We start from the raw sequence: 25,135 nt of genomic DNA, 5'->3' as shown, positions 1-25,135 counted from the left end.
AGCAAATCACGTGTATGAAACTTACCTAACTGGTATTATGTTGGAGAGTATTTTCTTTTTATTAGCTTTAACTTGCTGACAAACCCGACGTTATTAATGACTTAACACCATCTCCTTTCTGACAAGGATGGGGCAAAAATAGAATATAACGTTTTTGATAGAATAAAAATCCGATCCACTTGCCTGTAACTTTTTTTATTGTGCGACCAGTTTCCAAGCCTCGTGCTTGACCTCCAGGTGCCGCCAAGTAATTATGTAAACACAGAAGTGTGGCAGCCGGGCCAGTGAGTTATGAGGGGTCACGCCCACGGCTAACAAACGCGTGGGAGCATAGGACCAACAGCCCTTCTCGACAGCCAAAACATCGGTCCTTCAAACTTAGTACACATCCAAAGAGCACGTTTTAGGGTATGGCTCCCTAATCAAAATTTTAACTACGAAGTTCGTCTACAACCTCAAGGAGCTAGTAACAGGAATTTAAAACACACTTTGCAGGGTGAATATTAATGAAAGCGACACACTGCAGGGACAGAGTCCTGACTTGAAATGCAGGAGAAAAGGTCTTGTCAACACGTGTCCGGAATTGGATGGTGTGCGTGCAAAGACAACATATCGTCCTGCAACACAGTACAGAGCTACATCGCATCCATGTCGCAACAGGTATTCAAAGCGGTCTCCATGGAATGCAGTGCACGCGTTGACCCTTCGCATCATCGATTGCCGCACTCTTTCCAACGTTCCGTTCTTGTCCCTCTCCGAATAGCGTCAGAGGGGTCGTGAACACGCTGTTGAAGGGTCTGCACAGCGGCAGCTGGTTCAGCATCCACAACGCTTTTTCAGATGCCCCAGAGATAAAAATCGAGGGAGACTCCGGTGATCTGGCAAGCCACGCTACAGAGTGTCCACGTCCCATCCAACGTCGGGGGAAGATGTTGAGGTGCTGGCGAACTGTAATGCGGAAGCGGGGTGGTACTACGTGATTAAGAAGTCACATAACCTGCAGTATTGCCAAAAGGCACATTCTCCAGCAGCCGAGGCAGAGTATTCTGCAGGAAGTCTAGGTACGTTCCTCCCTCGATCAGGCAAATGCCGGGATGGTTCCTTTGAAAGGGCACGGCCGATTTCCTTCCCAATCCTTCCCTAACCCGAGCTTGCGCTCCGTCTCTAATGACCTCATTGTCGACGGGACGTTAAACACTAACTACCACCACCACCATCCTCCCTCGAGGCGTTGTGGGATAATAAGCGGCCAAGTTTGTGGTCGACAAGAAACCCCTGCCTACGCATTGACGCTGAACTGACGCTTATGAAACGCATCAACCATTCACTGAGGAGCTTCTGTACCCCAACGGTGACGATTATGCAGATTGATGATGCTAGCTCTGGCAAAGGTTGCTTTCTGACTGAAGAAGACTGATGACTTAAATCCTATAATTGTGATGGACTGGCGCAAAAACCATTGACAAAATCCTTCCCGTAGAGAGAAATCTGCTTCTGATAATCCTTGCACTCGCCGCATGTGATAGAGATGGTAGCAGGTGTCATACAGGATACACATAATCGTACTTGGCTTACACCACGTTAACGGGCCACTTGCCTGTAGCTTGTGCGGAGGGTTCGACACATTAACCTGTAGAATCCAAATCTAGTGTACGCAAAGTCCGCCGCCCCCCTGCTCGTTCGTCTGTCTGAAAGAACCTATGACCACACAAACGCCCGAAAAGGGCACGAAATGTGTGATGTGGTTGGGTCTGTGAGGGTACTTGTTTTGGTACAGCCGTGATGCTCTCGGCTGTTTCCATCTGCTTGGCCGTACACAAACACCATCTCGGCATGTTCCCGACACGAATACTGGGCCATCCTGCTGCTTACAGTACGTTTCGTCAATCACACTGCCTACAACACACAAGGAACACACGACACGAGGAACTGTCATTCGTCAGCGCCATCTAGCGTGGCAACATTTCCAGACATGTTCACAGGACCCTTTTCCTCCATTTCCAGCCAGGTATCCGATCTTGAAGTTTGTCGGTTTTATTGATGTTCACTCTGCACACACTGACGACCGGTGCCTGCCTTGGCGTGTACTCACTGTATGGTGTAGGACTTTGTGGAGAAGGCGGACAGCTGGGCCTCCTTCTTGGCCTTGCGGCTGCGCAGGTACCAGACGGCGAGCCCCAGCAGCGCGGCCAGCAGCAGAATGTCGACGGCGCCGAGCAGCGGCTCCTCCTCCACCGGCTGCGCACCCAGCTCGTTGCCTCCGGCCTCTGCTTCCATCCTGCAACACCGGCACACACGGACACGTCAATAACGATGGCGACCATGGGGCGCCTCTGTATGTTATGCGGCAAAATGCAATCCAAGTTAAAATGTTCAAATGTGTGTGAAATCTTATAGGACTTAACTGCTAAGGTCATCAATCCCTAAGCCTACACACTGCTTAACCTAAATTATCCTAATCCCGTGCGGCCAATCCAAGTTAAATACAGAAATTTGTATCGTAAATAATCGTTACCTAATACTAAATGCAACCACAGGGGTGTAACGTGGACAAAGAGAAAAAAATAGTCTTTTCCTGGTTAAAAATACCGTTTTTCTAGGTTGAAAACATACCTTTTCCCGGGTCAAAATACACTATTGGAGTATTTTGCTGCATGCGTAGCAGAATTCCTTAACTCTTTACTCCACGATCCCCGATGCTAACTTTTAGATTCTCTAAGTGCTTTGAACTTCCACTATGGAAGCTATGGAGAAGCCTAAACAGAATCCAAACAGGGGATGGACTATGTGCACACAATCTACACAAGTGGGGGAAAGCTTCCCAGCCCTAGCTGTGACTGTGGGGCACCTAATAAAACAATACAGCACATCGCCCAGGACTGTGAATTAAGAGCCTACCAGGGTAGTCGGGCTGACTTCAACGCCACACCGCCCTGTCTCGAATGGATCGCCAATTTGGAGGTCAGAATTTGAGGACTTGTGTAACGCAAAATTATCTACTGTGATGTTACTTTTTATTGTGTTTATGTATTATATTTTATCTGAATATGTATCCTTCACTCGTGTATTTTATAGTGTATTTTATCATATAATTTCATAATGTAATAAGTGTAAACCATGTGTGTAGCGCCATACGCTAAATAAATAAATAGTTTCTCGCTATTGTCAATTCTGCTCCTCATTACTTTCATCTTTCCATATTCTGCACTCTTTAGAATCTTCATTCAGCCCAACACATCCTGATTTCTCCTTTACATTCACGGAGATAGCAGTGTCGTCAGCGAATCTTATCGTTGATATCCGTTCACTCTGAATTTTAATCCTACTCTTAAACCTTTCGTTTATTTCCTTCATTGGCTCTTCGATGTACAGACTGAACAGTAAGTGCGGAAGACTACATCCGTGTCTTATACCCTTTCTAGTCAGAGCACTTCGTTCTTAGCCTTCCAGTCTTATTGTTCCCTCTTGGTTAGGATGTCTAATGTCCCAAATGGCTCTGAGCACTATGGGACTTAACATCTGAGGTCATCAGTCCCCTAGAACTTAGAACTATTTAAACCTAACTAACCTAAGAACATCACACACATCCACGCCCGAGGCAGGATTCGAACCTACAGCCGTAGCGGTCGCGCGGTTCCAGACTGTAGCGCCTAGAACCATTCGGCCACTTGGGCCGGCTGTAATGTCTCAATAGGGACCTGTAGCTGCAGTGCTGTATGAGGCAAAGGTATCAGAGTGTTTCGAAATTACATCTGGTCGAATAATTATTTAGCTTCAGGTCGAAGAGATTAATTTAGCTTCAACCGGGCAGATAGATCAGCAGCATACGTCAAATTATATCTCATCATAAATCAAAAGCCTATGCAGACGACATTTTACTGGTGAGCCAGAACGAGAATGGGCTGAGAAATATGGCACAAGGTGTCATCGTAGAGGCGACAAAACTGGGTTTACAGATCAATGAAAACTACTGGTATCACGCACTGAGCAAGATCAGGTCACGCAGACTGGCACATGCTACTTAATCCTGAAAAATACACTAGGTTCGACACTATCACACACAAGACTGAACTCAAGGCATCCTCCTCATAGTCTGACCTACGGCGTGGTAACATGGAATGCGAGGCCCACAAGAAAAACAGACAGCGGCACATACGTCACAGCACGTGACACTACAGATCTTACGAGTGCTAGCAGCCGTCTGCAGCACGAGCGAGTATCTACTCCAGACGAGTTTAACAATGCTTAACTGAGCGCTTACATGCATGCAAGCTCTCATTAGCACACGACAAAGTGACTCGACAAATGGGTATCTTTTCACTGATTGATTTCTCGTGGGCCCTGCACGGAACGAAGTGTTCGCGAGGTATGGACATGGAGGTAGAATAAGGGGAGATGGCGCTACGGACTTACGCTGTACGTTGTTTTGAAGCTAGTTGCCGGGGCCTGCCGCCATCTTGGATCACCAAAACATTAGCAGACGAGTGTTTACAATTCCTTCTTCGTTATTTCTGTCGTGTGCACGGGATATTTATTTTATATAGTAAATGTTACACTGTTTTAGTGAACAACACAGCATAAGGAACGCCACTTCAAACGTTTTTCTGGTCTTAAATGCGTATTCGATACAGTAATACGACACGAAAATATGACTCTTCAAGCCTCAGTATTTTAATTCCTTTTTGTTTACACACTTCGAATAAACAAGAAGAGAAGTATGTGCTAGAAAATCGTGCTTTCGTTATCCATTTCTATCCACTTTCATTGTGTTTGTGTCGATAATTCATAAAGCCACAACTCCAAAAACAATAATTGATAGTTTGGAGGAACCGATTTGTATTCGTTGCATTTTCAAGTCAAATGCAAATTTTAAATAGGCTATACAAGTTTGCAAGAAACTTACCTTATTTCCTTTGGTGTCCCATAGATGTATGCAGGGATGATATAAACAAGCCAAATGACACGTCAACAAAGTGAAAGATTCGTTAAATTACGGAGGAAAAGATCGGAATTTAAGATTGTCAGGTCCATTGTAGTTTGTCCATCTGCTTGGTTTTTAAATTGTACCTACCAAGTGACATCAGTGTGGAAAATAACAGTAATTTACAGGGTAACACGACAACACAGTGATTAATGTAATGATCTAAGCCGGCCGGAGTGGCCGAGCGGTTCTAGGCGCTACTGTCTGGAACCGCGCGACCGTTACGGCCATGGGTGTGTGTGATGTCGTTAGGTTAGTTAGATTTGAGGAGTTCTAAGTTCTAGGGGACGGATGACCTCAGATGTTAAGTACCATAGTGCTCAGAGCCACTTGAACCATAATGATCTAAATAGCCTGGACATAGTGAACTTTGCTTTAACAAATATGTAACCCTGTAAGTGCTTATAATTTAACCACTGTAACAGGTGTTCCACACATTTTATTGAAGATTAATTAACTACATGTAGTTACATTATTTTTATATCAAATTATCGAATTTTAAAACATTAGCCCCCATTCCGAGGATATTTTTTTCCAGGACTTTTTAGTTACTTGGGAATAACCAAACAATGAAAGCCAAGTGTATTGCTCACCTCCAGAGAGCTCTTCGCATTGGATTGATAGGAAATCTAAAGTCAAATCGCAGAAATAAAACCATACTGTAGAACTTTACAGTGCATCAGAATTTCCAGTATATATACGAAAATAGCGCTTAAATAAGTCCACTTACGAATGAAATGCGATTTGTTTAAACTTTAGACTACAATCAGAGCGATTTATCAAAACACTTACGACTACACGGAATCAAACCACCAGAAGCGAATGTTTTGGAGTAGCTAACATGGCGGATCTTCGCTTGGGTTGGCTTCAGGTTTGTGACGCCATGACAGTTCCACTTATTTTTACCTCCATGGGTATGGCGGATAAGGCGACTGTTGTGACGTCACATGCTCGTTGCGAGGTGGGGTGGGGTGGGGTGGAGGGGGTCGTAATTCTCACGGGCCCCGACGGACAGCCAGTAAGGAAAAGAGCAAACTTGTTGTCTTTGTATTACGACCAGGCAGCTGACTAGAAGACGAGTGGTGTGACGGGAAGTCAAAAAAGAGGATCATAAATGCATTGAGAAACAAGAGACTCCAGGACATTAGCGTGAGGCGAGAACGCAATGCCTGGAGAATTGGGCGGACAGCTATAAAAACCGCTCCTCCTGGACAGTGCGAGAATACGTAAGGGGAAACAGTTGAAATATGACTCCAACAAGTTGGGCATTTTAAGAGTGTCAAAGAAGTGGCCCTAAAACCGCACAGGTTCAAGCAACTTGTTGTGACAGCGGATGATCTTTCTGACCGATGATAGCTTCACGATAACTAAGGTGCCGGTATTTACTTAGCTTCTGACCTCCAAACTTCGCTACAAAACAGTACACACACCTTTCCACCGACGTAAGGGTGCGGCTCGCAATGTAGACAGAAGTAATATTTTACAGATGGATCAAACTATGGAAACAATACGACTAGTACGCAAAGAAAAAGAATTTTATTGTGTAGTTAACTGTATTATTTACGAAGATATGGAATGATCTCTTGTGTTGTTCTAGTACTCAATATTTATTACTGGCACTCTAGAGAGATTGCTGAAGCCTACAGCGCAGGGGCGACTCCAGCGATTTTGCCTCTCCTTGCAGAATTTTCAGGCGCCCCTCCCTCGGTCTGGCCTCTCCTTGCATCTTAAGACAATCAGTCTCTCTCAAAATGTCATTCAGGCGTAAGTGCTCTATCGACTGAGCTGCGCAAGGACGACTCACGACCCGTCCTCGCAGCTTTGCTTCCACTAGTTCCTTCCAAACGTCACAAAAGTTCTCCTGTGAAACTTTAGAGACTACCACTCCTGGAAGAAAGGATATTGCATAGATACGCCTTAGCCACTGTCCGGGGGATGTTTCCAAAAAGAAATTTTCACTTTGCACCGGTGTATGAGCTGATATGATACTTCTTGGCAGATTAAAAAATTACAGGCTGTGGCTAAGCCATGCCTCCGCAACATCCTTTCTTCAAGGAGTTCTAGCCTTGCAAGTTTCGCAGAAGAGCTTCTGTGGAGTTTGGAAGGTACTAGTGGAAGCAAAGCTTCGAGGACCTGTCGTGAGTTTGTAAGGTAGGAGACGAGATACTGGCAGAATTTAAGCTGTGTTGTGAGTCGTTCTTGAGTAGCTCAATCGGCAGAGCTCTTCTCCGCGAAAGGCAAAGGTCCCGAGTTAGAGTCGCGCTCTGGCGCACAGTTTTAATCTGCCAGGAAGTCTCAAAGAAGAAAAAATTATTTGGAGGACCGTGGCAAGAAGAGGAGCAATGTAAATGGTATTAATGGCAGATCCAAAGGCGAGGTAGTGGTGGAAGGATGCTATACCTTTTTCCCCATATGTAAACGCCGCTTAATCACAACGTTTGGATTCAAAAGACCATTGTATGTACTTATTCCTTATTACAAAGTGTTTTTCTCAGCGATACTCTGAGTATTTAAGGAATTGTTAGGCCCTCATATGCTGACATTTACCTTTGTTTCTTCATTATCAAATTTTTCGCTTCTGTAGGGGCTTTCAAGCTGACGTACGTATTGGCACCTTGGTGGTGGTGGTGGTGGTGGTGGTGGTGGTGGTGAATAGTGTGTAACGTCTCGTCGACAACGAGGTCATTAGAGACGGAGCGAAAGCTCGGGTTAGGGAAGGAAATCGGCCGTGCCCATTCAAAGGAACCATCCCGGCATTTGCCTGAAACGATTTAGGGAAATCACGGAAAACCTAAATCAGGATGGCCGGAGACTGGATTGAACCGTCGTCCTCCCGAATGCGAGTCCAGTGTGCTAACCACTGCGCCACCTCGCTCGATGGCAATCCTTGCTGTTTTGAAAGACGCAAGCAAGGTGACCAACAATAGCGTTTCCTTTGTCATGTGTTTCACCATACAGTAGACAATATTGGTATTTCCAGCTTATTCTCACACTTCATTTTACAAAACTTTGTCTGGATTAATTTGTCCTTGTGGAACTTCATCAAAATTTAGTATTTTGCCCCCCCCCCCCCCCCCCGAACGGTAGCACGGTTCACCCTCCCCCTCACCCCCACCCGGCGCCCCTGCTGCAGCGAAATTTCTCGCTAAATAAGGTGGGGAAAAGTGTAAGTTGAAGGTCAAAACTCCAGGAGCAGTAAAAGTTTCACTCCCATTTGTTTACATAACAATGGAGGTTAAAAGTCTACTTTTCTTCAGTTATTATTGTTTTTTTCCGTTTTGAGCTTACTGCAATTTAATTAAGGAGAATTTGAAGTCATCAGATGAGTTTCGCTTTTATTTATAAATCATCTTCCGTGGTTATTCTGCAAACTGGATGCATATGCTTGCACATTTTTGGTTGTTTTAAATTAAAAAGAGCGATTTGTTGGTGAGAAAAATACTTACAGTGTTTCTTTACTTATTCTCCAAACCAATGCTTCTACTTTCCTTGTTAGCAGCGACGTCTTTCGACATTAATCATTATGCCAAGTACATAAGTGAAACCAAGTCTTTCGACATCTACCGCTGCTAACAAGGAGGGAAAACGCAGTGGTTAGTAGAATTTGGAAGGAATCACCGACGTAATCTGCACTGCAACTTTATAAATAAAACGCTGTTTTTAATCTGAAAAAAAAACCGAAAATGTACAAACATATGTATCAAATTTGCATAATAACCACGGAAGGTTCTTTATAAGTAAGAGCGAAACGTGCCTGGTGTAAAATTCTCTTGAACTGCCCGGAAAAACCAATAACTAATATTAACAGCTGAGCTGCTGAGGAAGATGGCTTTGCAAACAATTCTCTCTCTCTCTCTCTCTCTCTCTCTCTCTCTCTCTCTCTCTCTCTCTCTCTCGTTTGAATCTTCGGGTTGTTATATCTTCGACAGCAGTTAACATAACGAAAAAAAACATCCGTGATAATTAGCTAGATTTATTTCCCGCGACACGAAACACATGAACGTGTTTCACGATTTGGTAATACCACAGTGAAGGCTAGTTTTCGTGCGTCATACCTTACCTCTCGGCGCGCCGGCGAGCGCATGCCGTTGCTTTACGGCGGAGGCAAAGTGGTGTTTTTCTAGAAATTCAGGACAGAGCTCTCTGGTAGAGAAACCTTGTATGCTGCTGGCTAATAAGGCGACTAGCTATTACAAAAGCGCCAAGGTCTTTAATACTTCTGGCGGATGTTTGTGAAATGGAAACACGAGCTCTTTCTTTCGTGATAATCTTAGATTTTGTTAAGCTCGCATGAGTCTAGAACTTGAATACGTAAAGTAAGTTCAGCTTAGGCAGCACGCTCGAAGGTAAACTTTAGATTAGCAATTATGGTGGTGAATTAACCCAGGAATTCGTGGATTTAGGACAACTGAAAACGATAGACGGGATAGACGGAAGAATTGTGAAAGAAGACAGGAGCATAAATAATTTGTCTTTCGAAAACTAACTGCCGCATTTTGAAGTAATTTCACAATGCGACTGACACACAAGATTTATAGACATTTCTGAAGCTCGGTGCTTGGCGTTAACTGCGAAGCCAGAAAAAAATCGTTTGGTCCGACGACCAATGCAGAGAAGTGCGTGAAGAAAAGATATGGAGGGAAATCACGAATACGTGAGTAACCTAAGCAGAATTTTGGGGGTGGTAATGCGAATGTTATGAAGTAGAAAGAGAAATTGTGCGGGCGTACAGCCGTGGAAGAGTATCCGTCTTTAGTCAAGAAGTGGTCATACCGTCCGTGGTCAGCTTACATGGCATTGGTATTAAGTGAGTTTTCTAAATCGATAAACCTTAAACAGTATTCTAGAGTCTGACTAAAACCCACATCCTCCATCTTATCTGTCCATTTCTTTGCCTAGGATGCAGTGAAAGTTCTCCAGTAAACGTCAACTAATAGCGAAGAGGGCTCCCAGAATGTAGAGGCAGACAGATTTTGCTAATTTGATTTATTTGCACTCGCTTCACACTCTCCGCCATTATGGTCACAGGCAGGTCAATCGGGACCGACCGACCGCAGTGTCATCCTCTGCCAATGGAGTCATTTGGATGCGGTATGGATGTGCGTGGGATCAGCACACAGCTCCAATGGCCGTTGTTCGCTTTCTAGATCTTGTAGCTGCTGTTTCTCATTCAAGTAGATCTTCATTTGGCATGACGAGGTTGAGCAGACCCCGTTCAGGTCCTCCCTCTAAGGAAAAACTTCTGGCAGTACCGGGTGTTGAACCCGGGTCCTCCGTATGACAGCCACGCTGACCACACAGCTACCGAGGCGGACTAGTGAACGCAGGTGATCAGTTATTTTCCGTTTTTCTAGGTTTCCTACTGCTCCGTATATTGATTAGAGAGATGACCGTAAAGAGTGTTTCGTCCGAGCCTCTCACTGTTAACTAACGATTCTTCACAAATGAAGGTCAGAATGTAATTTTGTGCGGCGGTCATCAAAAAGCTTAAGGTTTTAGCGTTCAAACTCTAATTATAAATCTACCAAGCATTCATCGCATATACAAGGTACGACCGAATGTGAAAAGTGAATTAAAATAAATAATGGTTCTAGAAGCGACCCCAGATTTATCACAGTACGCACGTATTTTAATGCAGGGAAGAAGAGTTAACTGTTATTCTTCTGTGTGTTCGGCGAAAGAAGTCCCGGTGGATAACATGTTCTAAAACCATCAGTGTCGATGGAGTGTGATGGGCACATTTCAACAAAACACCGTGTTACGTTATTTAATGTATGTTAGATAAGCTACCTTATTTGCCCAACACGCCCTAGATATTTTAAACCTTCATCCTGCAAGATTTTCTGACCATTTTGACTACACTCTAGACAATATGAAAACAAGCACAAAAATGCCAGGGCATTTTAGTTTTCTACAAGATGAATAAAGGAAGGCAATACACATGTCTTGAGAAGCAGACGTTTTAAGAGCTGTCGCAACAATGTTAAACTAATTGTATCAACTTAGTTATACCTTTGGTCTATACAGTTTTGATGCTATGCGCGCGCGTCTCACACACTGAGAGAGAGAGAGAGAGAGAGAGAGAGAGAGAGAGAGAGAGAGAGAGAGAGAGACAGAGAGGGGGGGGAGGGGGGCATGTTAACAGATAGTGAGACATGTTCTTCGCTGTTGGATCTAGTTCAAAATGGTTCAAATGGCTCTGAGCTCTATGGGACTTAACATCTACGGTCATCAGTCCCCTAGAACTTAGAACTACTTAAACCTAACTAACCTAAGGACATCACACACATCCATGCCCGAGGCAGGATTCGAACCAGCGACCGTGGCGGTCTAGCGTCTAGAACCGCATGGCCACACCGGCCGGCTTGGATACAGTGCTACTCCTAATCCTCTCCTCCTCTAGTGTGTTACGAACAGCTATTGGAAGTTCACTATTTGTATTTGGGACAATGAATGGCATACTGATCTAAATATGGAAAAATTGATCTTAATGCAGATGATTGGAGAAACAATCTTTTACCGTTCGGATACAACAGTAATGGTGTGCCGCTTAACACAGTCACGTCGACTGAATATCCAGGCGTAACGTTGGAAAGCAACATAAAATGAAACTAGCGTGTAGAGCCGGTTGTAGGGATGGCGAATTGTAGACTTTGATTTGTTGGGAGAATCTTAGGAAAGTGTAGGTCATCTGTAAAGAAGACAGCAAACTAAACACTTGTGACACTTATTCTTGAATACTTCTAGAGTGTTTGGGATCCCATCAGGTAGCTTTAAGAAAGACTTCAAAGCAGTTCGGAGGAGTGCTGCAAAATTTGTTATCGACAAGTCCAACCAACAACCAGATACCACGGAGATGCTTCGCGAACACCAATGGGTTTCCCAGTAGCGTAGCGAAAGTAATGTCCTTTTTAAAAATAAAAAAAAAAACATTTATGACGAAGTTTGGAGATCCATCATTTACGACAGAGTACAGAACGGAACGAAATTACTGCCACCAGTAAGTATCTCGCGTACGGACCGCAAAAGCCGATAAGAGTAATCATGGCTAATGCCGAAGCGTGTGTGTATATACGTGTGTCTTTTTTTCCTCCCTTCATTTACTAGTGGTAGAGGAGGGGAACCGACAAGCAATGGTGCGAGATACACTCGCTCATTCGCCGTATGGTCACTTGCGAGGAATGTGTGTGTGTGTAGACTTGTTTCCCAAATTAAAAGAACTTAAATGTGAATCCAGAGGCGGTGACCGCGGAGCGCACGATCCGTCATAGAGCCAGTTACACTCCGAGGAGGAAAGGATCGACGGAGCACAAAGCAACTATCCGAATGGGATGTACATTTATAGACACACGAATGATTATACTTTCAGAAAAATGAATCATTTATTCAATAGATGGAGCTTCAAAATTGAGCAAGTCGATAATGCATTGGTCCACCTCTGGCCCTTATGCAAGCAATTATTCGGCTTGGCATTGATTGGCAGAGTTACTGGATGTCCTCCTGAGGGATTCTGTCTATTTTGTGCGTTAGGTCGTCAGAATCCCGAGACGTTTGGAGGGCTCTAACCATAATGTGCCAAACGTTCTCCACTGGGTAGAGATCCGGCGTTCTTGATAGCCAAGTAAGGTTCGGCAAGCTCAAGCCAAGCAGTAGAAAATCGCCACGTGCGGTTCGTCATTATCAAGCCGAAATGTAAGCCCAAGATGGCTTTCCACGAAGGGCAAGAAAACGGGGCATAGAATAACGTCGACGTACAGCTGTGCCGTAAGCGTGCCAAGGATGGCAACCAAAGGAGTCCTGACATGAATTGAAATGGCACCCCACACCATCACTCCTGATTGCCGCGTCGCATGGCGGGTAACAGGTTGGTACCCCACCGCTGTCCGGGGCGTTTCCAGACATGTCGTTGCCGACAATTCTACTCCAGCGAATGCAATTCCAGGCCGATGACGTATATTTTATTTCTGAGAGTATGAATTTATACTCACAGCTTATTACTAGTTTTACTATATACATAAACATAAGCGACAGATCAGTTTTATTGAATGACAGGCTTCTAAACAAATTAAACTCAAATGTTTAACCGGACCTTTCTTTAAATAGCGCGAAATTAGTGACATTGTTAAGGTTTTTGCGAATACTAAAGTTTGGAAACTAGATTTTCTGTAAACATTTTTATTATTCTTAAAAATGAATAATTACAAGTTTAATGTTGTTTGTGTGCTAATAATTAAGATTTTGCAAAACGTGTTCTTCTAACTCCTAAAACAAATATTCCAAATAAATTTTTTAATGCTAGGACTTTATTATCTAGTCAACCTAAGTTCGACATCAGAAGTGAGCACCAAGATTAGAGCTCGCAACCCTCCAGTGGTAGAAAGCCTGCATGAAAATTAGAAAGAAAGGTGACATTCTCACGCAACCCTATTGGGTAAATCAAGGGAACAAGGACTCCAGGAAAATTGTGCACTGGTTGCGTTGCTTTTCCCACATAATTTGTGTACCGAGGTATATAGGCACTTTCGCTGAGCCCCTGCGCGAATAAATAGGGGCCGAAATGTCTAGTACTGCTACAAAGTACGCTCTGTGTTGTTACTTGGTGGCTTGCGGAATATGCGCGTAAGTGAAGAAGAAAAATATTTGGAAACAAAAGCAACGCTCACAGGTGTTTAAGAATTCGAAAGATTAAGTAAGACCTTACGTAAGTGTGCAATTTCGGTGCAGGTCTGACGCTACGCTTTCATCAACACTTTTCAAGCCATGCACGTACGTCAAGTTAATTCCGCACACGTGCTCTTCACAAGGATGAGCGTCGTCGAGCGTCTGGGCGTGTGTAATACGAATGCATTCTTTGTAGCAACACAACTTTCACGACAGCGGTACTGGTGCCTTTCCAGACATGTTCCTTCCTGATGTACCACGTCAGCAGACCCAGAACCGTATCCCGGGTAATGTTTTGTTGCTGTAATCGAGCAGTACGTGTTTCAAAAGAAAAATGAAACGTGAGGATTATAACAGTCGTACGAGAGAAAACATTGAACAGATATGTATGTAGAAAAAAAAGGTTTCCACGTGATTTCGGCGCTATTAACCAAACATTCAAAAAGTGTGCCGTCGATTCTGGTTACCACTGAAACTATATGTCGCTGATACGTTTCCGATAGCGCACGAATTTTTTACTAAGGGCTCCACAGCTGATAAATCGTAAATCTAAGGACGAGATCTAGTGTACAACGCGAAAGCCAGTATTATAAAAACAAACATATTCAACAAGTCAAGAAGGTAAGCAAGTGAACATCATGGCCATTATTTACATTATCGTCGGTGAGGTGCATGTTTTTAACACAGGGAACCATGAGTTTACTTATTCATTCAACATATACTTAGGCCACTATTGCACAGAGGTAGTGAAATTTTGTACAATACATTAGCATATAATTCAACAACAGTAAAAAAGAATTTTTTTTTAATCACCAGTAGTCTGACTGGTTTGATGCGGCTCGCCAAGAATTCCTTTCTTGTGCCAACCTCTTCATATCAAGAGTACCACTTACAACCTGCGTCCTCTGTTTGCTGTATGTATTCGAAATCTCTGTCTTCCTTTATAGCTTTTACTTCCATGGTACTAGAGGGAGCTGTTGGAAGTTATTCCCTCATGTCTTAACAGGAGTCCTACCATCTTGTTCCATCTTCTTGTCAGAGTTCTCCGTATATTCCTTTCCTCGACGATACTACAAAGAACCTCCTGATTGCTTACCTGATCAGTTCATCTAATTTTCAATGTTCTTCTGTAGCACCACACCTCACACGTTGATTCTCTTCTCCTCCTTGCTCCGTCCATCACTGGTTATTTTGCCGCCTAGGTAGCAGAATTCCTTAACTTCATCTACTTCGTGACTATAAATCCTGATGCTAAGATTCTCGCAGTTCTCGTTCCTGTTACTTCTTATCACTCTAGCATTTCTTCAATTCACTCTCTTGGTGCCTTTACCTTTCCTAAAAGGAAACTGACCCCTCATCCAACACATCCTCAATTTTCTTTTCCATTTTTCTGTATATTTTTCTTGACACCAACTTGGATGTACGAGTTGTTAAGCCGATTGTGCGATAATTTTTGCTGTTGTCAGTTGTTGTAAAATTCGGAATTATTATAAGGTATTTTCTCTGGAAAAAAATGGCTCTGAGCACTATGGGACTTAACAGCTATGGTTATCAGTCCCCTAGAACTTAGAACTACTTAAACCTAACTGATCTGAGGACATCACACCCGAGGCAGGATTCAAACCTGCGAACATAGCGGTCGCGCGGTTCCAGACTGGAACGACTAGAACCGCTCGGCCACACCGCCCAGGCAACAGTGTTGTAAGGTGTGTTTTCCCACCTCATAAGATCAGGGCTCTTTCCAGCCCGTGAAAGATACTGTATGTCTGTGCAGAGCAGGTGTGCCTAAGAGATAACTTTAATTGCTGTGGAGCTTGATACATATCGGTCGGACCATGAGGAAGACCGTTGTGTGGAACATTCAAGGTACACACGCTTACAACAGCCCAACAAATCTGTGATTGCGAGACACTGCCACTTCCGATGACTGTGATAGTATTATAAGCTAATCTGTTGAAATTACATTACTGCTTACACTAATTAACAGGATCGGGAGGGATTGGGAGAGGCTATCTGCTCGTATACTCTTTCTCTAGTGAAATAGGATAAGGAGAAAGTCAGCACCGCTCCGTCCACAACCACGCATTTCGGCGGTAGAGATGGCACAGGAGTCGCTAGTGTTCAGTATGTGTAGAAGACCATTCTACAAGGAATCTAGTACTGACTGTCTCTGCCTGCGCAACTCCACCCACCGCGAATTTACATTGCAGAGCACCGGCAGCTTAGACTGCGGTCCACGCCTTGAAAATGACTTGTGGGTTGCTTGTTCCTATATCGGCGGTTTTTGGCGAGTTCATCCAGCCACTGTTTTATTCTCAAGTTGCTAGCTTTGAATTTGGGTAAAAAATGGAGTTGGGGTCGGGTGAAGAAGAGCTTCTGGTCTGCTACGAAATTCCATCAGGATTAGAAATCCAACTTATAAAAATCGAGAACTGAAGCCGACAATTTTAACGTGGTATCTGCTCGTCATTCCGACCAACTGATAGGTCGACGAAAACAACGAAACTAACGCACAGTGGAAGGACAGTATGTTTCGTTCCAAGCCTGGCTCTTATAACGATGAAGTCCGACGTAGGCCAGTTCGGCTGTATTTGCTGACTCGTAAACATGTGGATAATGGTAGCTCAAATAAAGGTGCATTCAGGAGGACGATCTAGTCTTACGATTAGCACAGTGTCTCAATCGCACCATACTATTTACGAGATGCTTCGTTTGAAACTACCATTCCTCTACATGTCTAAATCTTTCATCACCATTTGGCTACATGAAGATTAGGATTGCGCTCGGGGTCTATTACCGCGGGTTGTAGGGCTTCCTCTGACTTTTAACGTGACTGTTGGTTCAGCGGCTGGGCTTCGACCTTCATGTACGCGGGAACCTGCAAAGCGACTCGCTTGATTGGTTCTTCCTTGTGTTAGTGGAAAACAGGTCCCTAATATTTCGAGCTGCAATTTCTAGTTATGTCTAAAGTAATTCTCGGGCTGCTCATCGCTTGACCGAGACGCGAGGTATACGAATGTCGACATGCTGTACGGTAAGTGGACCGGACACACTTTTGCACTTGAAACGGTAAATTTCTGAACTGCAATCGAGAACGAGGCAGAATGGATCATATAATGGCATTCCTTAAAGCCCTTTGTGAAATTATTGCTCAAGGGAGCAATTGGGGAAATTTTTGTAGCTCACAGTATGAAGTGTCTCACAAATGCAGCTGATATAGCCATTCTGTTATATTTAAATGAAAATGTCGGCGTAACGTGAATCTCTGGATGTGTGGCATAAATATGAGAAGCAGTATAGATATATGATGACTTGTCTTAACTAACAGTGTGTGACTAGCATAAAAGAGCGAGTAAAAAATCTACATTTTTCACCTCCGAAGAACACTAAGTTACGAGGTGTGATCAGAAAGTAACGGGAATTTTTTTTTTCTTGAAATATCTTTATTTATTGATCATCAATTTTGGCCCCTTCAAAGTAATGCCACCCACATCTAATACACTTGGTGCCAGCGATTTTTCCGATCTTGGAAGCACTTCTGGAACTCACTTTTCGGTATGTTCAGCTACTTCAGTGATTCCATTTTTTTGCATCAATGGTGGCAAAACTACTTCCTTTCATGGTTCTCTCCAGCCTCGGGAATAGAAAGAAGCCACAGGAGGCTATGTCTGGCGAATACGATGGATGAGGAAACAACTTTTTTTTGCCAAAAAATCACGAACAAGTATTGAGGTGTCAGCGAGAGCATTACCGTGAAGCAAATTCCATAAAAGGTTTTGCCACAATTGTAGTCGTTTTCGTTGGACTATTTTGCGTATGCGGCCCATAACTTCCAGGTAGTAGTCCTTACTGACCATAAGACGATAAGATCTGTCCCATTCTAATCTAAGAAAACAGTGAGAACAACCTTCACATGTGACCGAACCCGTCTAATTGCTTTCAGTCTTGGCTCTTCAGGTAGTTTCCACGGGGGCCATTGGGCCTTGGTTTCGATGTCACAACCGTATATCCGTGTTTCGTCACCTGTTACGATCTTCTTTAGAAGTTCTGAATAGTTGACTTCGTTCAGCAATTCCTTAGCTATGTCGATGCAGCATAGTTTTTCGTCTAAATTCAACAATTCTGGAACAAACTTTACTGCTACAAGTTTCAGGCCCAATACATACGAAAAAAATTGCTTGGCGTGAGCTAAAGGATATACAGACACCATCAGCAGCCTCTCCAACGGTGATTCAGCGATTTTCTAGAACTATTTTCTTTACTTCTTCCACACCGCCGTCAGTAATTGATGTACCAAAGTGTGCAGAGCAGTCTTCATCTTCAATCTCTTCTTGGGCCTCTTTGAAAACTATAGCGCTCGTAAAAACTTGTTTTACTCATAGTAGATTCGCTAAAAGCAACAGTCAGCATTTAGAATGCGGTGCCTTTTCTTTATTTCATTTTTCAAGCCAAATTTAATGCAAATTCTTTGATCCACGTTCGTTGTAAATAAAAATTCGCGGAGAACTCGAAAACACGTATAACCTTTTCTACTGTCAACAATAAACTAAATATTCAAAACAGGTGAAAATGCAAACATAGCTCATGACAATACAAAATAAAAGACAAGATAAAAGAAAAGGTTTGATAATCGGATGTATAGAGTCTCAAAATTAAATTACCGTTACCTTTCAGCACACCTGGTATACCGTTGACAAATATTACATCCAAATTTTAAAGCTTTCTTCCAATTTACGCAATTTGAGGAAATCCTCATGTTTCAGTGAGTGGTGTGAGAAGGAGCTACATGTTGTAATAATGACATGGTGACATACGTTGGCCTCAGCCGCTGATTAGCAACATGGAAACCGAAATCTTGGGAAAGAAGGGCAGTTAGCGAATGACCAGCTAGCAGCGGAAGCTGAAATTGCAAGCATGCTGACGTAATTGCGAACGAACAGTCGCTGTACACGAATCTGGCGTGTAATTGCCAGCCTGCGCGACCCTGGCGGTGACCCGGCATGACGCAGCAACGTGTTACCAACGGAGCCGCAGATGCCTGCGTTGCTACTCAAAGTCTCGCAGACTCACGTGACGGTTGCCAGTTTTCAGCTTCTCATCAGCGACATTAAGAGTTTCTGAAATGAAAGACTCGAACAGAGCTTTCTTCGATTACTGAGCACATCTCAGAACAGTGGCTTCCCAGCTGCGGATAATTACGCCCCCCCCCCCCCCCCTCCGGGGATAAAATGTAATTTTCTGAGTGGTAAAAAAAAAAACCTTTATCAATATTTTGTACTCCTGTAACACACCGAGGTGACAAAAGTCATGGGACACCTCATAACATCGTGTCGGACTGCCTTTCACCCAGGATAGTGCAGCAACTCGACGTGGCATGGACTCAAGTCGTTGGAAATCCCTGCAGAAATACTGACCCATGCTGCTCCTATAGCTGTCCATAACTGCAAAATTGTTGCCGGTGAGGAATTCTGTGGACGAACTGGCCTCCCGATTAAGCCCCATAAATGTTCGATGAGGTTCTTGTTGAGCGATCTGGGTGGCAAAACCAGTCGCCAGAACTGTCTAGTGTGTTCAAATCAATCGCGAACATCTGTGCCCTGGTGACATGGCGCATTATCAGCCATAAAAATTCCGTTGTTTGGGAAGATGAAGTCCACAAATAGCTGTAAATGGTCTCTAAGTAGCCGAACATAACCATTTCTAGCCAGTGATCAGAGGACCCAGTCCGTTCCATGTGATCACAGCCACACCATTATGAGCCACCACCAGCTTGCACAGTGCCTTGGTGAAAAATTGGGTCCACGGCTTTGAGTGGTCTGCGCCACACACTAACCTTACCATCAGTTCTTACCAACTGAAATCGGGACTAATCTGAACCAGGCCATAGTTTTCCAACAGTATAGTGTCCAACCGGTATGGTCACGAGGCCAGGAGCTGTCGTGCTGTTAATAAAGGCACACGCATTGGTCGTCTGCTGCCATAGCATATTAGCAACAAATTTCCCCGCATTGTCCTAACTAATACATTCTTCGTTCGTCCCACACTGATTTCTGCGGTTATTTCACGCAATGTCACTTGTATGTTAGCACTCTCTACGCAAACGCCGCTGCTCTCGATTGTTAAGTGAAGGCTCTCGGTCACTGCGTTAACCGTGGTGAGAGGGTAATGCCGGAAATTTGTTATTTTCGGCACACTCCTTACACTGTGGATCTCTGAATACTGCACTCCCTAATTATTTACGAAACTGAATGTCGCATTTGTCTAGCAACAACTACTGTTCCGCGTTCAAACTCTGTCGACTCCCGTCGGGCAGTCGTAATCAAGACGGAAACTTTTTTTTTCACATGAATCACTTGAGTACAAATGACAGCTCCACCAATGCACTTGCCTTTCATACCGTGTTACGCGATACTACCGCCAACTGTATATCTGCAAATCGCTATCCGATGAATTTTGTCACATCAGTGTTCTAATGCGAAAGTTCGCAGTAATTACTTTTTTTTCCAAATACTACCCGTTACGCGTGATCCACTGTGGTGGAGATTACAGCTTGTAAAACCAATCTATGATTATTATCCACCTCACACCGTCAACTAATTACATATATAAGTTGTACTCTGTAACGTGCGTCTAAGACAGTGAAATTGAGGCACACACATCACATATGCTTAAATAACTGAAGCAAATTCCCTCTACCAGTTCGAAGAAGTTCAGGAATGGGCCATAAATTCCTTCATTATTCACATTGCAACAATAGAAGAACTAAGTGACAGCACAATTCAACAGTAAGTGCGCAATGACTTCTACACTGCGGTAAGGCCCCACTGAATAATAATAATAATAATAATAATAATAATAATTATTATTATTATTATTATTAATAATAATAATTTGCGGCAGCGGTCAAATACAAAGCATCGGTAGCCTGAAGTCATCTAATTACTGCCTGTTCAGAAGCAAGGACCCCAACAATCAAGTGATTTACAGACAGCGTGCTTAAGTATGGTGCAAACATTTTAATTTACTTTATTTTAAACGCAGGTGAAGAGTGAGACGAGAAAATATTGCTTGCGAGACGAGTGGTGTAGAGGGAACATGTTTTGCAACAAGCGTCTACCCTTAGTGCTGATAGATCACTTTCATTTCTGAGCTGTAGTAGGTAGCACTTGGCAATGTACTGAGAATTACGTCATCATTCCGCAAGGAGAGCTTTTCACAAATGAGCAGTACAAACTGTGCCAATTGACTCATTACTTCGCTGTTTAATACAGCACCTACAAAAATTTAATATAATTTACCTTTTGCAATTTTAAAATGAAAGTATTTTCAAAGAATATTTTTCCTCTTTCTAAATTTTTGTAAGGCGCTACTGTTGATCATGGTGGGGATAGAGTATAGGGGATGGAGTGGATTACTATGTGATATCTGAGTTCAGGGGTAATGGTCTCCGAAAGATTTGAAACTACTCTCGTAGAACCTGTGCCAAGAGCGATCCACATGGTAACCTGCAGGAATATCACTTTTCATTAACACTTGCGCGGCCTGAGAATACCACACGTCTCGGGCAGATCCACCTACTACCTGAGGTTCGGATTTCACGTTAGACTGTGGGTTCCCTTTCCATCGCTAGGCAACTGAGGTAAGTTAGGTATAAGCAAGTCGCAAAGTGGCGTCCAACTGATACACTTTGCGCCAGCAGTTGAGACACACGATATTGATAACAAAGGCGAGAAAAAACATTGTGACCGGGAGGTGCCATGGGGTAACTCTGAACGCTTTTTACACTAAGGAACAGATGCTGATCCAGCGGGAGTTTCACGGGGTCAAGACATCCTCTTAAGAACAATTTACTGACATGAAATGCAGTTATATATACAGCGTGAACGTCAATAAAACCGACAAACTGCAGGGGCGGATTCCTGACTGGAAAAGGTGGAAAAAGTTCCTGTGAACACTTTTCCTGAAATGCATCATTGCCACGGTAGATGGCGCTGACAAATGAAATTTTTCTTGGGTGTTGCAAGCTGTGTGATTGAAGCAGCGTACTGTAAGCAGCAGAATGATCCGGTATTCATGTCGGGAACAAGCCGAGATGGTGTTTGTGTACAACCAAGCAGATGGAAACGGTCGAGAGTCAGCAAGGCTGTACCAAAAAAGTAGCCTCACACGCACCAACTACATAACACAACATTTAGAGACCTTTTTGGGCGTTTGCATGACCATGGCTCCTTTCAGACAGACGAACGTGGAGAGAGGCGGCGCACTGAGCGAACAACAGATTTGGAGGACCGGGTTCTACAGGATATTGACACGAACCCTAGTAGAAACTCCAGGCAAGTGGCCCGCCAATATGGTCTAAGCCAAGGTATGATTGTGTGTATCCTGCATTTCGACCGCTTCTATCCCTATCACCTGCAACGAGTGCAAGGATTTTTCTGCCATCAGTTCTCTTTATAGATGAGGGAACCTTTAACAGAGCTGGCATCATCCATTTGCATAAGTCACCTGTGGGCCGTAGACAATCCTCGGGGAATAACTGAGGAGTCCCATCAGAGTTGATATGTGGGCAGGAATTCTGGCGACAACACGCTTGGATCGGTTATTATTCCATAACGCCTCGATGGAGGAGCGTGCCTGGATTTCCTGCGTAATACTCTGCCTGGGCTGTTTGAGAATGTGCCTTTGGCAAATATGACAGGTTATGTGGTTTCTGCACGACGGAGCACCACCCCTCTTCCGCATTACAGTTCGCCAACACCTCAACATCCTCCCCGGATGTTGGATAGGACATACAGCCTCCGTAGCTGCCTTCTAGATTACTGGACTTAAACCCCCTGGATTTTTATCTCCGGGGCATCTGAAAAAGCGCTGTGCGTACTGAACCCTTTGCTGATGTACAGACCCTTGAAAAGCGTGCTCACGCTCTAACTCGATTCGGAGAGAGGCAGGAACGTTCGAAAGAGTGCGGAAATCTATGATGCGACGTGTGAACGCGTGCGCTGCATTCCATGGAGACCGCTTTGAATATGTTCCAGGACGATATGTTGTCGTTGCATGCACACCGTCCATTTCCGAACACATGTTCATAGCACTTTTTTTCCTCCGTTTCCAGTACGGAATCCGTCCCTTTAGTTTGTCGTTGTCATCTTCTATATCAGTTGCCGAACTTCAAGTCGTCTCGTGGAGAACAACTTAGCATGAAAATTAACGGTCTCGGTAACGGCACTGAATTCCACTTTTCAGAAGGTGCCCAGAGAGCTAACCCACGTTAATGGGCTTGCAGCGTGAATAGCTAAAGGAAACATTCCAGCCAGCTGGAAGTACCCGCAAATAGGCTGACATTGCCTGCTGCCGTCAGTGATAAATGAGACACATTCCTGAGTCCAAGGAAGCTGAGTAACGCCACTTTTCCCGAAAGTAGGCGGAAACGACAGAAACAAATAGCGTTGTTCCCAAGTACAGGCTGTCGTAGGCGCAGTCCGAAGACGTGTATTCAGTGTTAGCGCTATGTGAAATGGTGATAATGGTGAGGGCACACTGATCATATCGTATAAATTAAGACGTTGCTAAAGTTGTGCAAGTCTGTTGCTCTTACAGATCTTCAGTCAATTGTATGACACGTGAATCACAAAAATTCTTTCCCAACCCGAGCTCGGGCTCAGTTTCCAACGAGCTCATCGTCTGCAGTAAGTTGAACCCGAATGTGACACCTTTTCATCATCATCTATTTATTTATTTATTTGTTTTACTGTCTTCATTAGACCACTCTGATTCAGTTGGACAAAGGTTAATACAGGTTGTTTTTATTCAATAATGCAATTCAGTTCAATATTAATTCAGTAAGACAAACCGATAGTACGGTCGTTATACAAGGATTATTCTATAATTATTATAGGAAGGATGCTTTGCTCTTCTGTCTATCCAACACTTCTTCATTCTTTCAAATATTTTCTTTCATTCTTTCTTAATCCTTTTTACTTTCGAAAGGAGTAAGTCTCATTTAGCCCTTCTCTTCGTATTCTAATCGGTAGCATGACCGGCTACTGACAGAGAACCCAAGTTCAGTTCCTCGTAACAGCCTGGGAAGGTCTTGGACACGCTCCGCTCAGTCTCATCTAACTCACTAAGAACCTGTTTGAATGCATAAGAAACGTGATTTCGACACATACCGAACACGTGGAGCCAGGCTGAAGGTGTTTGCCTTCAGCGCGTGAGTCACATAAAAACTCGGGCGTTCCCCACAACGACGACGTAACTGAAATCCAAATCAGTCAATAAGCCTTATACGGGAGTACCACGTCATATATCCTGAAATCACTATATTTCGCTGATATTTGACTGAAATTTTATCTATGTACGAGAGTTTGAAATGATTACAAAATTATTTAAAACGGTTCACGCTCTGTTTCCCGATCTCAGTATATTTCCGTTAAGTCGTTGTTCCAGAGAACGCCTCAGGTACTCTTAAGCTTTCCGAATGTTATCTTTACAGTCAGAAATACAACCACACAGCATACATTCTTCTTCCAGACATCTGCACTGCAAAACCATGCGCCCGACATGTTATACCACTGGTGTGGCGGTAGTCGCTGGAGGGCGAATAAAGTGGAAACGCCTTCACAAAGTAAAGACTAACAACCTTGAGTCTCACGAAGCGTATTGCTGGTAACTGAAGAGTAAATCCTTAGAGTTGACTGCTAATGTAGGAAAGGTTGCGAATTATTCCTCATACTAATACTAGACAGTATTGATATTGCTGTAGATCGATACTAAACTTTATTAACCATATTCACACATCAAAAAGATTTTTGCATCATCCCGTTTCCCAGAACTCTTCAAAATAGACGTTGGCTGTGTATATTTTATCACAGACACAGTCCCTTTGACTGTTTGAAGATGTCACTAAACCCGCCAAAAGATTTAAACAACCATGCATGAGCAGCGTCTATTAGATGGAGGAGGTCCAACAGCCGATCAGTTCCAGTCATTCCACCATGAAGGAGGTCATGTTGTCTGTAGTTCAACCATGCCTAGACGGTCAATACCATGGTTCGACTGCGTGCGCAGTGTTACTTTGTGCCAGGAAGGGCTCTCAACAAGAAGTTTCCAGGTGTCTCGGAGTGAACCAAAGCGATGTTGTTCGGACATGGAGAGGATACTGAGAGACAGAAAATGTCGATGACAAGTCTCGCTCAGGCCGACCAAGGGCCACTACTGCTGTGGATGACCGCTACCTACGGATTATGGCTCTGAGGAACCCTAGCAGCAACCCCACCATGTTGAATAATGCTTTCCGTGAAGCCACAGGACGTCGGGTTCGACTCAAACTGTGGGCAATAGGCACAACTTCACTCCCGAAGCCCATGGAGAGGTCCGTCTTTGCAACCACGACACCATGCGCGCGGCATAGATGGGCCCAACAACATGCTGATTAGACCGCTCGAGATTGGCATCACGTTCTCTTCACCAATGAGTGTCACATATGCCTTCAAC

The 25,135-nt window shown here is 43.8% G+C and overlaps 1 protein-coding gene across 1 annotated transcript in view; it reads right to left on the bottom strand.

Moving 5' to 3' along the window:
* LOC126353855 (NADPH--cytochrome P450 reductase) overlaps positions 1-25,135 on the bottom strand; it is a 178,932-nt gene that overhangs the window by 83,761 nt on the left and 70,036 nt on the right. Inside the window, exon 2 of the mRNA XM_050003021.1 lies at positions 2,093-2,278. Coding sequence (XP_049858978.1) covers positions 2,093-2,277 — 185 coding nt within the window. The 5' untranslated portion in view covers position 2,278. The remainder of the gene's footprint in view (positions 1-2,092; positions 2,279-25,135) is intronic.

The sequence above is a fragment of the Schistocerca gregaria genome, chromosome 3 (genome assembly GCF_023897955.1).
Source record: "Schistocerca gregaria isolate iqSchGreg1 chromosome 3, iqSchGreg1.2, whole genome shotgun sequence".
Lineage (NCBI taxonomy): Eukaryota > Metazoa > Arthropoda > Insecta > Orthoptera > Acrididae > Schistocerca > Schistocerca gregaria.
This window is presented reverse-complemented; position numbering and strand designations above follow the sequence as displayed.